Source organism: Lepidochelys kempii, chromosome 5 (assembly GCF_965140285.1).
Source record: "Lepidochelys kempii isolate rLepKem1 chromosome 5, rLepKem1.hap1, whole genome shotgun sequence".
NCBI lineage: Eukaryota > Metazoa > Chordata > Testudines > Cheloniidae > Lepidochelys > Lepidochelys kempii.
In genome coordinates this window covers 82,135,974-82,149,843 of record NC_136384.1, presented here as the reverse complement: position 1 = coordinate 82,149,843, position 13,870 = coordinate 82,135,974, and the positions used below count along the sequence as shown (strand labels likewise).

General features: G+C 43.6%; 1 protein-coding gene across 1 annotated transcript in view; it reads right to left on the bottom strand.

Annotated features, from left to right (window-relative positions):
* Positions 1 to 2,542, bottom strand: part of SLC27A6 (solute carrier family 27 member 6) — a 55,741-nt gene extending 53,199 nt beyond the window's left edge. Inside the window, exon 1 of the mRNA XM_073346228.1 lies at positions 2,062 to 2,542. Within this exon, the coding sequence (XP_073202329.1) occupies positions 2,062 to 2,542 (481 nt within the window). The remainder of the gene's footprint in view (positions 1 to 2,061) is intronic.
* Between the last annotated feature and the right edge of the window lie 11,328 nt (positions 2,543 to 13,870).

Here is a 13,870-nt window from a genome sequence, read left to right as displayed (position 1 = left end):
AAAAAAAGTGGGAAACACTGGTCAAAAAGGAGCCCTAATCAGAACAGCTAGGGGATACAATTCTGCACATCCCCCTGAGCAGCCTGAGTTGTCAGGGGCCACTGACAAAGCAACCCTCTCTCAGTGGAAAGCCCCAAGCAACTCCAGAGCTGGAAATACTGCATGTACTGTCAACGGTTAAACCCTTGGAAGGGTTCAGCTACCATTACAGGTGCCAGGAAGTTCCATGTTCACTTTCCTGTGCTAGCTGGGGTGACTCTGGTACTACATCTATGCTGTTAACACTTACTGCGTCCATACAACTTCCTGCAGTAAGGGATACAATTTACAGTTTTTGTCAAAAACTCTCATTTAGCCTAGGTAGGACTGCATGATTTGGCTCTTTTAAGGATCAGATTCCACTGCCCTTACTCATCTTAAGTAGTACCTTACTACTCACTTTGTCCTTATAGTTTCAATATAGGTAAGGGTGGCAGGATCTCGTAAGTGAGCAGAAGTTTCACAGAAGCGAATTTCCTCCTTCCACTCTAACACTAAATACCATCAATCCAGCAGGATTAACTGTTTTAAACTATTACATTGAGATATTTTATATATATATTGAATAAGGTAAGCAGGGAACAAGAAAAATGTAAACTCAATAGGTCATTATTAGAGATGGTTGGGAATTTTTCAACCTAACTTTTTTTTGGTGGGGGGGGGGGGGTCAGAAACTGTTAACTGAAACTTTCAGACCCATTTTCTCCCACCTCCCAGGTGAGAGTCTTCCACCAGGCTATGCAGTCAGTCTCATCCCGTGCCCCCCACTCACTTAGTTATTTATACAAAGTGAAACAGCCCCAACAAGAGAGACTGAAAGAGCCCTCACATTAGAATAGTCAAAGTCTGGTGGTTACAGCCCTCAGTTGGAATGTAGGAGATCAAGCTCCTACTTGGCCTCATTTGCAGGGTCTCCCTCATCACAGGTGGGCATCGTAATCACCAAGCTTTTGGCTATTCTGGGGGGTCTCACTCTTAAAACTTTGAAAAGATTTAGTTTCATCACAATGAGGAGCAGGAAAATTTTTGAATGGGATAGGAAAACTATCTGCCACCTACTGTAGTCATTATGTGTTTTGTGATCCTGCTGAATTTGCATTGCTGGTTCTCATTTCAGTAGCTTGCGTAAATAACACTCTTCTCCACTCATATTTTTCAAACACCCATACGAACAGTAGTACAAAACATCCAATGAAACTAAAAATAATCAGGGGGAAGTTTTAGGATTACTTTTAAAAATAGAAAATCACCACTGTAGATAGCATGAAGAAGGAAATTCCACCAATCAGGTGAAAAGGGTACAAAATCCCTCTCGCAGCCTAGTAAAGGCACAGCAATACGTAGAAAACCAGAAACAAGGCACAGAGTGCAGGTAGAGGTAATAATTTTAGAGATGGGACAAAGCTGCATATTTAGAGTGTAAATTTTGAAACACACACACTCCAACCCCAAAGATCAGAAATGTTCCAGTCTGAGATTTTGCTTAGTTTTTTAATAAAGATAAAGAGCCGTTTGCAAAAATTAGCACCTGGATTTGGATGCTGAAGCTGTTTACCAATCAAGCTCTGGTTTTGGATATGTGGTTTTGGTTTGGGGCCCTCTCTCATAAAAACTAATTACATTGTACAATACATGCAGGTCGAAAAAGGAGTTCTATCTCCTCTGAACACTCAACAAAAATCCACCCATAATTTGGAAGCTAACAAAGTGAGCTACCCCTGGTTATTACATGCCATCTCCTAAATGTTAGTTGTCTACTGTAAGTCTGTAGCGGTCTCATCTCATCTATACCACACAAATAACACAAAACTTTTTAAGACTGTCAGCTGCTTGGGTTAGGAACTATATCCTCATAAGCCTACCGCACAAAAGGGACCCACTCATGATTTGTGAGCCTCTTGGTGCTACTTTAATACAAACATTACATTATCTGTCTAAACCAGGTCTCCAAAGAAAGGAGGTGGGGAGAAATGCAGTGTATGAGGTTAAAGCATGAGTATACAAAACAAGTATATACTGTACCTGCTCCCACAATGAGTATCTTGGGCTCACAGTTCCGGATAGAATGCAGAAGGGACCTGGAGCGGACGTTGAAGTTGAGGAAAGCCACCACACAGCCCAGCTTGGCCACTCCAAACCACACATGAATGAAGTCAGGTTCATTGCTCATCAGCAGGGCCACGGTATCCCCCTTTTTCAGCGCTCCCTGTTGCAGGAAGACCTGAGCTACCCTGTTACTCCTCCTGTCCACGTCCTGGTAGGTGTGAACATCTCCTTCATAGACGATGAATGGCTTGTGGGGCTGCCTTTCAGCTTGTTTCACAAACCTGTCCAGCACCGTGAAAATCTTCCCTCGCAGCCTGTAGATCTCCATGGTCAGCCCATATTTTATCACTTTCAGCAGGTATTTAAGGTCGTGCCAGAAGTAGGGGAAGAGGAGTTTCTGGATGAGATGCAGGGAGACGATCCCAGCTGCGGCGCCCGTTACCCAATAGGGTAACATCGGAACAGCCGGAGCAAACAAGCTGCGGACAACAAGCAACAGCTGTAAGCGCCTCACCCAGCAGTACTGGGGTGCTTTACTGGCGCCCCTGAGTCTGGAGAGACGGGTCAGAGTCCAGATGGGAGAGTCCGAAAGGAAGCTCAGGAACTCCGGCAGCTTTCCCCCAATGAGCAAGCCGGGGGAACCCGGGGCAGGAAGAGACGCGCACGAGCGCCTCAAAGAAGCTCAGAACAAGGCAACAGGTGGAAGATGGGCATCCCCGCAGCAGGACCCACTGACCAACGCGAGCCAAGAGCTCCTGCCCCCGGGGTCCCACCAAGCGGAGCGAGCCAACACCCTCGGTCAGTCTCTAGGCAGAGCGAGGCAAGCTCCCCGCGCTGCACTTCAGAGGCTCGGCGAGCAGAGGTGGCAAGAGCGCCCTGTCCTCACAGCAAAAGGAGGGGAACGCGCCGCGCCTACGGCACCCAGCGAGCACAACGAGCCCGCGGCCCCCCAAGGAGCGGAGCGGGACTAGGGTCCCCAGCGTTCAGCAGGCAGAGCAAGGTGAGTGCGGGCCCCCGGCCCCAAGACCCACTGAGTGGAACAAGCTTCTCCCCTACACTCCCCCGGGGCTCCCTGACGAGCGCGACCTCCTGCCTGGGGCTAAGGTCAGACAGGGACTTGCGGAAAAGGTGGTGGGGAGCCTCGGTGCTGCGCTCCTTGCTATACCCTCTGCTGCTTCGCCCCGCCGGGAGCAGCATTGGGGGACGGCTCTTGTATATAACACAGGAAAGGGAGCCGCCCTCTTCCGCCCCCGGCTCAGGAGCTCGCTGGCTAGCCGGGCACGCTACTTGGCCCCGGCCAAAGCCATTGCTGGAGCTAGTGAGTAGAACTGGGAGTCGGGACCCCTTGCAGAGCAGACGGGGCGAGCAGCGGGGTTAGGCTGCCTACAGCTCTCACTCAAGTGAGACAAAGGTGACTAGTGTTACCATATGTCCCACGTTACCAGGAACCTTCTGGCTGTAGCTCTTTCCTGGGACATGCAGTCATAGTGCTGGCCCCTCTATTTGCTTCAGCCCAGTGCCCCCTTCCTCTCCCAAGCCCACAGCCCTAGAGCCCAGCTACACATACATATCTCAACCCCCGAACCAGTGATCCCACAGGTACACTATACATCACAAAGGGTACTGGGTTGTTGGGAAAGGTATCTCACAACCTTCTCTCTTCCCCCTCTCCCACCCCCTAAAAAAACCAACAGATCTTGGGAGCCAACAGAGATGGGATTTGTATGTGACAATCAAATTTCTGGTCCTCCTGGTTGGGGAGAGAAGCTTGAAAATGTGACCCAAGTGCACCCGAAGTTTAGAAAACCAGAAGATAGATCAAAAGAACCCAAACCTGTATTATTTAATAATGTTATTATCTGGATGTCAGTCACCTGATTTTGAACACTTGGGGCTGTCAATACTAAGTCCCCAACAAATCCAGTGGCTCCCCAGTACCTCACCCAAGTCTCTTCAAACATGGCAGCTCCCCCTCTATCTCCTTCAAACACCTTACTGCAGTCATCTGCCTCCTCTCAACCCAGAGGCTCCCCCAGCCCCTGATTGCTCCAACCTTCATCTGATCTGAGGCACACCTCTCCACCAAACTCATTTATTCTCAGACTCCCCAGGGAAGCAGAGTGGTTGCCTTTCCCTCCCTCCATCAAGGGGAGGAGGCATACAGCTCCCTGGCAGAATTTCCTATCTAGGTTGTACTGAGGAGGCTCAGTAACATCTACTGATGCTGCTGCCCTCACTCTGCCCTTCCTTGGACTCAGACTGCTGCCTGCTCTTCACAAGGTTTAAAAGGTGGCAAATCGGGGGCGACTGGTCAGGGTCTGAGAAGGGGGTGGAAATTTACTGGCCAGATGGTCAAGCAGCTGTAAGTAGTGGCAGGAGAGGGGCTGAGGGGCAAAATCAGGGAGGAGGAGTAGGAGCTTGGGATAAGCCCAGGGATGAGATGCTGTAGATCATGGCAGAAGCCAAAATCTCTGCACAGGGAGAACATCTGGGATGGGGAGAAGGGGTAACAGTTATCCCAAGGGGATGAGCCACCTGCCGTGTTTGCAAAAATAGGGATGGGGATCTCAGTCTTACCATGTAATAAAATTAATCAACTGAAATATTAATAAATTCCTTAATTTCTCATTTTTACCATGTAATAAATTTAAATATTAATATTGTACTTACATGTCAGTGCTGGACCACTAGGGTAGCAAATTCTGCTGGGTATGCAAAGAAGGCCATACTTACATGGTAACTGCTACTGGTGGGAAAATGTGCCGGCTGCTGTTTTTGCCCTCTTCTCTGGGCAATGAAGATCTTTATGGCCCGCAGACTGATCATGTTAGACTCTAGTTCTGCCTTTTAGGGTATTGTGCACATTGGGCCTGCAGGCTTTGTTCATTGCCTCCTGCCAGGCTAGAAGCTCCTGAAGCTGCAGGGCGGATTCTGTGGTTTGCCCCCTTCCCTGCCATTTGTGTGTAACTTGAGAACATAAAAACATAGGCTGCCATATGGGGTCAGACCAATGGTCCATCTAGCCCAGCATCCTGTCTCCAACAGTGGCCAGTACCAGAGCTTCAGGGGGAGTGTACAGAACTAGGTAATCCACCTGTCTTCCCTTCCTGACAGTCAGAAGTTTAGGGTTGCCTTGGGCATGGAGTTGCATCTCTGACCATTTTGGCTAATAGCCATTGATGGACCTATCCTTTGTCTCTTTCTTCACTGAACCCAGTTATACTTTTGGCCATCACCATCCCATGGCAATGAGTTTCACAGTTTAACATGCTATTGTGTGGAAAAAGTATTTCCCCTTGTTTGTATTAAACCTGATGCCTATTAAAAAAAATAAAATAAATAGGGTCAGAAGCCACATACCTGAAAAGGGTTGGGTTTCCTATGCTGGAGAACACCCTACAGATGTGGCCACGGAAACCCAGAGCATACGCAATTTCTGCTCACTGGCAGAAGGGCTTCTTCACGAGCCCAGCTTTCTGTTTCCTGACAGCTACTCTCCTTCCCTTCATCCTGCCTTCCTTGGAACGTCTTAACCAGACAGTTTCTCTCCCACTCTGTAACCCCTACAACTGGTGTGTAACTACAGCTATGATCTCTCTCTTTCTGAACAACAACCCATCCACACTGCCTACAAGTCCATTCAGCCACCCTATCTCGCTCGCTGCAACACCTCTGCCAGCCTTCTTGCTCTTCTTTTCTCCCTCTCTGCATCCCAGTTACTCTCACAGCCTGCAATCCACCCTGTGGTGTGCTGCTCTTCTCACTAGGCATGGAGGAGAGCTTGTATTGAATACTTGGTTTTATTTCAACATTACATAACTTTTACACAACACAACCAGAACCTGGGTTGTCAGCAGCCTGCAGTCCAGAGCCTCACCTCTCTCTTCCAAAACCACAGCTGCTCTACCAGTTTCCCTTTTTAATTAAAAAAAAGAATAGGGTTGTGCAGGCTTTGAGTGCATATGTAGCTCTGCAGTCATAGTCTTTTCTTTTCAGTGGTAGTACCACACATAGTCCATTTTTCAAGGCATCTGCAGAAATTGTTGTAAGGCAGAAAACATCAAAATATTATAGCCACTCTATTTCTATCTCCCTGCCAGCCACTCATACATACAGGCACTCACTCTTCCACCCTACCTGCCATATCTCACTCAGCCACTGTCCCTTCCATCTCTGCAACTCTGCTGCACTCATTCTCACTCTCAGAAATCCACATGCTCTTCCTTCCGTCCTATCTATCCCTCAGCCAGTCTGTCTCTCTCCCTGCAACCTATTCAGCTACTCTCCTTCCCCCCCACCCTTTCCTTTCTCATCAGGGAAGGAAGTTAATAGGCTGCTCCAGCAATTATCTAGAACTTAGTTATGTATAAAACTTTTCCTACAAACTGCATCTTAGTACAGCTTTAGATAAGAAAACTGTATTAACAAACATAGAAATAAATTGACACCCATTTTCAAATGTTGTGCCTAATTAGCACACCCAAATGCTACATTAAGACTTGAGTATGGAAAATAGTATGTATTGGCTTGGCTTGGGTTGTACCTTATGGATTCACGGGGTATGTCTACAAGGCATAAAAAACTCACAGCTGGGCCAGATCCTCTAACTCAGGCTCCCAAGTCAATATCCACACAGTGGTTTTTAGCTGTGCAGCATGAGCCCTACAAGCCCAACTCAGCTGACCTGGGCCAGCTGCAGCTATGCCACAGGTCTTCTGTCACTGTGTAGACATGCCCACATAGAACTGGGTGAAGTTGGGGCAAAACAGATGCAAAACTCTATTATGGTCTCGCAGTAGGAAGGCCACAGTTAAGTTTTCATCAGAGTTTTCTATTTTACAGGGTCTGTATCTCTGTGTCTCGCTTTTTTTTTTTTTTTTTTTGGAACCCTTTATATATAAACATGCCACAAGGAATTTAAACCAAAGATTCATCACTAATGGGTATGCAATGATCTCCAATGTGTACTTTGTGTTTGACAGGTGTTGGTTTTTCAGGAACACTGGAAAAGCCTGATTTTTTCCATACAGCACTCATGATTTGCTGCCCTCTGCTGTTACCTAAGTAGTAACATCAGAAATAGCCAGCCACTCATAATTCCCTCCCTCCAGTTTATCAGTATAACAGCCGTGTTAGTCTGTATTCACAAAAAGAAAAGGAGTACTTGTGGCACCTTAGAGACTAACCAATGGTGCCACAAGTACTCCTTTCCTCCAGTTTATGTGCATACTTGGGAAGAGTCACTACTGCACTAGTTGTCATGGTGACAGCTGCCTTTGGTAACTGGTTTTCCTCAGACCACCATAACTTTGGTGCAAAGCAGGGTCCCGGGAGGAACAATAATGAAAGCACACTGGATTTGGATAAGGTCCTTCTATGCTCCTTTAGGGTTGTACTGCGGTAAGGGTTTTAAAGGGTAATTGTTGATAACTTTCCTCACAAAGGTTTACATTAAAATAAGACAACACATTACAACTGCTTTTCCTGTGTGGGTGTGTATTGTTTATATATACTGCTCATGAAAAGAGGGCTTTCTGAATATTTAACTTTTTTAAAAAAGCAGGACATTATACATTTTTCATCCCTACTTAGTTTTCTGTTACACAATTGAAAACTAAACAAAACAAAACCAAATCCCCCCTAGAAAACATTAGAAGTTGCAGTAAATTGAAGTTGCATTAAACACAAACATGTTATGTTTGAATAGTTAAATGTAATTATTTTCAATATATTGTTCAACACAGCGCTATGGTGAAATGTGGAGCTTTACAAAGATGAAGGCAACAGACTATACATTGAAGACCTAAAATGTGTAAGTGCTTTATTATTTAAATAGCACACATATAAAAGATTTTCTTTCTATTAAAAAAACTAATGAAATTCTCAAAACAAAAATTCTTCATTTAATGTTAATTAAGATTGTTCTCATCAATAAACTAAACCATAAAAATTAGGAAATACAAAGCTAAGGATTAAAAAGGTGGATAGTCAAGCACTCTCAAGTTAGGAAATGCCAGAATGAACATTTGCTATGCAACCTTAATTCAGCCCCTTGTGTATATACATTATGATACAATTACATGGTAGGTACAGATCACATACTGTTTTTCTACAAGACCCCTACCTCATTCAAGTGCATAGGACAGATGTGCTCTGAGGATGAACTGGGGTTGTGTAGTGAAGCAGTCTATTGTGGGTAGGACCCACACCTCATTTATTGCAAAAGTTGGAAGGTTTGTATCTACTGCAGGTACTGGGACAGACACACCCAAAACTAAAGGCCCACCCCCTCAACCAAGGGGGAGGAACAACAGAACCCAGGCCACAACTTAAGTCAGGGGACAACAAATGCAAAAAAAGGAATAGGAGAGTGGGTCATTAGTTGAGAAACAGGGTCCTGGATGGGGACACAGAGAAGAGAATCTTGAACAGCACCCACTGCTCCTCAAAGGAGTCTAAGGACCCAGTGACACCGCTCAAAAGAACTCTTCCTGGAGAAGTGATACAGCAAAAGACTGGAAATAGACCCCACAGTGATAGAACACACACACACACCCCTGCGCGATCAAGCTTCCTCCTCCTGGTCTTGTGAATGGCCATCTTGGCCAGTGTCAGGAGGAGGTTGACAGAGGTCTCACGAGTTTGTGGGGCCATGGATATGGTGTGCAAATATAAGGAGGTATGCAGAATAATAAACCCAGAACCTCAGCAGGAGGTTTTGGAGGAGCCAGAAGAAGGGTTGCAGGCTGGCACTTTATGTAGATGTGTGCCAGCGTCTCCCTCTTGCCACAGAAGGGACAAGTGTCAGGGGACTCTATAAATGATGCCAACCACACACCTATGCTCATGGCATGTTAGGGTGAAGTACAGGCTGGCCCACTGGGGCTCCCATCCTCTGCTGGGTGCAGCAGGTCCCGCCACCTGGTGTTGGTAGGAGGACACAAAACAGTGAGGAAGTGGATGGTATGGAGTATGTGTGTGTAAATATGTTAGTGGGGCATAGTTCAGAGAGGGACCAACTAGATGGAATTCGGGCTGACTCAGGTGGTGTGTCAGAGGGGTTTGTGGGGTAGGGGCTATGGAAGGTTTGTACTGAGTGAGGCAGGGGATTGCAGGAAGAGAAGGTATAGTCTTGTGGTTAGGGCAGTTGAATGCCTTCCTGGAGACTTCAATTCTTCCTTCTCTCTGCCAACACTGAGTTCCTCTGTGATGTTGGACAAGTCACTTAAACCAAACTTTATACAGACAGTCACTTCTGTAATTTTGCTCTCCTACCTGCACCCCTTCTCCCCTCACCAATCTCTCTCTCTAAGAAAGAAGCTCTCTAGGCCAATACCATTTACAATGGTTTTATTCTTTTTGTGGAGCTCATCTGTAGGTAACAGCCTAAATATTTGATTGTAGGGAGGCTATGTGGCCTGAAGAGTTGTAGCTGCACAAATATTATTCACCCCAGTGAAGGGACCTAATTGTTGGACTATGGGATACATTTTTCAGGTCCTAAGAATTCTCTCTCAATATGGCATTTTATATCCACTTTGCACACGTGTCAATGACTATACAAGAGCAGTGAAAAAATCAGGCTCTGATTAAGGGCCAGTATGAATTCCCATTTGTATCGTAAGATGTGACTACTAATTTGCACTCTCCACTGTCCATGTTTGAATACTGAACTCCACAGTTGTACGGTGGTTGGAGAAAATATATTTGTATGAAAAACACTATAGTTAATGTTACAATATTTATTTACCCACTGTGTGAGTTTTTAAAATAGTGCTTTGGTTTATAACTTTAACTCTGGAGTGAAGGTCGCTTTTTAATACATACCCATGAGTAGTGTATACCTCAATAGCATTCATCACCCTGTATTTTTTAATAGGTTTCCAGTACCCATTTAGGGCTTATGTCCTGTCCTCCATCCCCATTTCAGTTGGTGTCAAGGTTTGGTGCCATCAACCATTTTTGAAAAAAAATTTTTGATTATTTTTTATTTTTGAATAGGGAGTATGTTGCGTGCTTGTGCTTGGATATATTTGGTTGCTTGTTTAGAGAAAAAGGTAGAAAGGATACAGTGAGAGAGCTTAAAGATTAAAAAAGAAGGCTTTGGTAAAGTTTAGAGGAAAGAAAGGTTGTTTGGTTAGGTTTAGTAAGGAGAGGTGATTTTAAAGGACTAGTTTGGCATGTTATTAAAGAATAAAAAAATTGAGATTTAAAAGGTGTATTAAATATAAGGGTAGGTTAAGAGCATTTAAAAGAGTTAAATAAAAGAGAAAAATACAAAGAGGTAAAAAAACACACATGGCAAAAAAGGGAATTTACTAAAAGCAGAGACTGTTTAGTAAGCACGTGGTAAAAATATAAAGGTTGGTTAAGAAAAGAGCATTTAAAAGAGTTAAATAAAAGAGAAACATATAAAGATAGGTTAAAAGTAAGAACAGGGCAAGAAAAGAGAAAAGAAAGCCTCTTTGCAAAGGGAAAGGATAGACAGCACACGGTTAAGTCAGAGAGAGAGATCTTGCCCTACCAACTGTTCCTAGGGATAGGGAGGAATGGGAGATGGCTCTTGTTTAAAAAATCTTGACCTGGTTCAGGAAAATAGGATTGGTTCAGGAAAATGTATTCTATGACACAACTGTAGAACAGCATCTGATTGGTCTGATCCAAAGGTGGAGATAACTAGCCTGAGGGGCTGTGAACCTTGGAAGCTCCCTCTTTCCCCAGGAATAGTTGATAGGGCAAGATCTCTCTCTCTCTCTGACTTAACTATGTGTGTCTATCTTTGCTTTGCAAAGGGGCTTTCTTTTCCCTTTTCTTGCCCTGTTCTCACTTTTAACCTATTTTTATATGTTTCTCTTTTATTTAATTATTTTTAAATGCTCTTTTCTTAACCTACCCTTATATTTAACATTTTAAATGCTTTTCTATTAACCTCCCTTTATACATTTTACTATGTGCTTACTAAACAGTCTCTGAGTTAGTAAATTCCCTTTTTTGCCATGTGTTCTTTTTTAACCACTTTCTTTTATTTAACTCTTTTAAATGCTCTTAACCTACCCTTATATTTAAAACACCTTTTAAATTTATCTCAAAATTTTTTATTCTTTAATAACAACATGCCAAACTAGGCCTTTAAAACCAGAAATTTCAAACATTCATTTTTGAAATAAATTGAAATACAACTTTTTTATTTTTTCAGAATTGCCAGTGAACTAAACAATCAGTTATTTGCTTAGCTCTGCTGAGAAGACTGTTCACTGTTCGTTGGAAGAAAACTTGACTGTTATAAAAAGGGCATGGATCACTTTCACAGCCTCAGCCTTGCTGAGGTTCCTTTCCATGCCCACAGAAACTGAGGGCAAGGGGACTCAAGAATTCATGTAAGCTAGAATCTGTGTCTTAGGTATTAATATAATGAAGGGTGGGGGGAAGCATCAGATTTATTATCTTAGCAACAAATGATATATCAGATTTGGAAATAAATTGTGAAGAAGAATTGGAATGCAGTTGGGACTGCATTTTTTTAAAATTAAACACAGATGAATCTCCTCTAACACAAATAGCCTTCCAGAAATAGCTACTTACCAATCAAATTGCAGATTTAAATGTCAAAGTTATGTAAATATAAAATGTGTTCTTCACATGTCATGGTTGTGTTCCAAGTTATCTGAATACTGGCAGGAAAATTCAAACATTGTTGCAAAAACTGGAATTGTCCAAAACTGTGTATATTACACCTCATGGTAGGACATGCACTGAAAATACATTAAGAATAGGCATTGTTTTATTATTAGCTAAAAGAATAAGAGAGGGAGATTTTCAAACACACAAATAAAGTGGTAGGTACCCAATTCCTATCAGATCGGAATGGCAACTTTTGGCAGTTGTGGCTACCTGAAAATCCATTTCTACCTAAGCTTAGAAACAAATTCTGACCAATATAATAAATCACATAAGCCATTATTATATAATGCACTTGCACTAATACAGAGGTAGTCATGTTGGTTAAAGTTTTGTAGCTCTTGTTTATTCCTTCATCTTTCAAAGATGGTTCTTACTTACCTTTTTAGCTGCATTATAAATTGATGTACTACTGTCTTAATATAAACAAAAGCCCATGTTAAAGTGACTTCTTCCATCATCACAGCTTTTTGTATTTACTTTAGAGAGTTTTCTATATAAAGAATCTAAAAAGCCACACAAAAGAATAGAGTTAGTATAGCTAACTGTTCTGTAAACAGACATATTGTACTGTATATCTGCTTCCTTCTCATAAAACACAATGCTAAATATAATATTGTTTTTAACTCTTTAAAAGAATTTAAAAGTAAATATTGAATATGCTGCTATAAAGATGTGGAAAGTGAACTGCAAAAAGTTACATTCAGAATAAATTACTTTAACTAAGGGCTTGTTTACCCTAGGGGTTTACATCAGATTAAGTTGAGTTAATCTGGTTTGAAAACACTTGCATACACACAAAAGTCCATCTGAGCGCATTAACTTTGCATTTCTCATGAACCCTGGAGTCATCTTGCCAAGTGCACTATGTTTGTTGTGAAACAAATTCGCTTGGTCTACTGTTCATGTGTACGCAATGCTGCTGAGAACCACTTTGGCAGTCCTCCAACAACTATCTAATAATGCTTTGCAGGCAACCATTACTGACCTGTCTGTTTACCTGTGTGACCTCCACTGCTCTGCTGTTAAGGTGACAGGATGTCTCCTCTCTATTTCAAACTGGCACAAGGCCAGATTTTGCCTATTTGCTCCTGGATTCCAGTATATCAGCAATGATGGGAAACTGCTACAGAGGCATCACATCACACCTCAGGCAGCTTGGAGCCATGCTGAGGCCCTAGATCTCATCACCATCTTGGGTGAAACATTGGTGCAGGAAGCTGTTGTGGCCAATCATTGAAATAAAGATCTGATTTTGGACATTGCAAAGCAGATGTCCGTGAGGGGACATGACTGGGATGCCAACCAGTACCGAATATTGAGCAAGTAGCTCAGGAGGATCTACATTAAAATCAGGGACGGCAAGAAAAAAAATCCTGCACGGGACATGTAACCTGTCCGTTTTTTGAAGAACTGGACAGAATTTGCACAACTACACAACCATGGAACCCAGAAAGGTTGTGGTACCTGCTGCCCCCTCTCTTCGCTCAATACCCCCAGCCTCTGAGCATGATCAGCAAGACTCAGAGGATGAGAATGAGGAGGCCAGTGAGGAGCTATCCCCTGACAGCCAGGATCTTTTTGGGACTCAAGATCCTGATGCCAGCCATATAGAAGGCCACCCTGATTCCTCCCTTGCAGCAACAGAGCCTGAGTCCCAGCCAAACATCCATACCAGGACCCAAGAGGCAAATCATCTGGCAGGAGCTTCAGCATGTGAGAACCTATCTTTACAATTTATTTGCATCATGCTATATGGGCATGCTAGCTTCTGTTATGGGTACCCCATGGCAGCTGCCATTTTAGGTGGATGTGAGCTAGAAGCATTTCCAAGTCTGGAATATGAACAACCAACTGTGTTTTTTCATACTCCCACAGTCAGGGTACCTACAACAGCAAGACCCTCAAGGATAGGGCCTTATCAATGGCCAAGCAGCTGGACAATATGAGAAGGCAAAAAACAGAAAACTCAGGATAAAATGTTCAAATCTTATGACAGTGTCCCAAAGAAAAAACAAAATGGCAAAGAGATGGGAGGCAGCATTTGTGGGTGGAGAAGGAAGAAGTCAGGGAGCTCTCCCAGGAGATTGTAGCAGTGGCCAGGGAC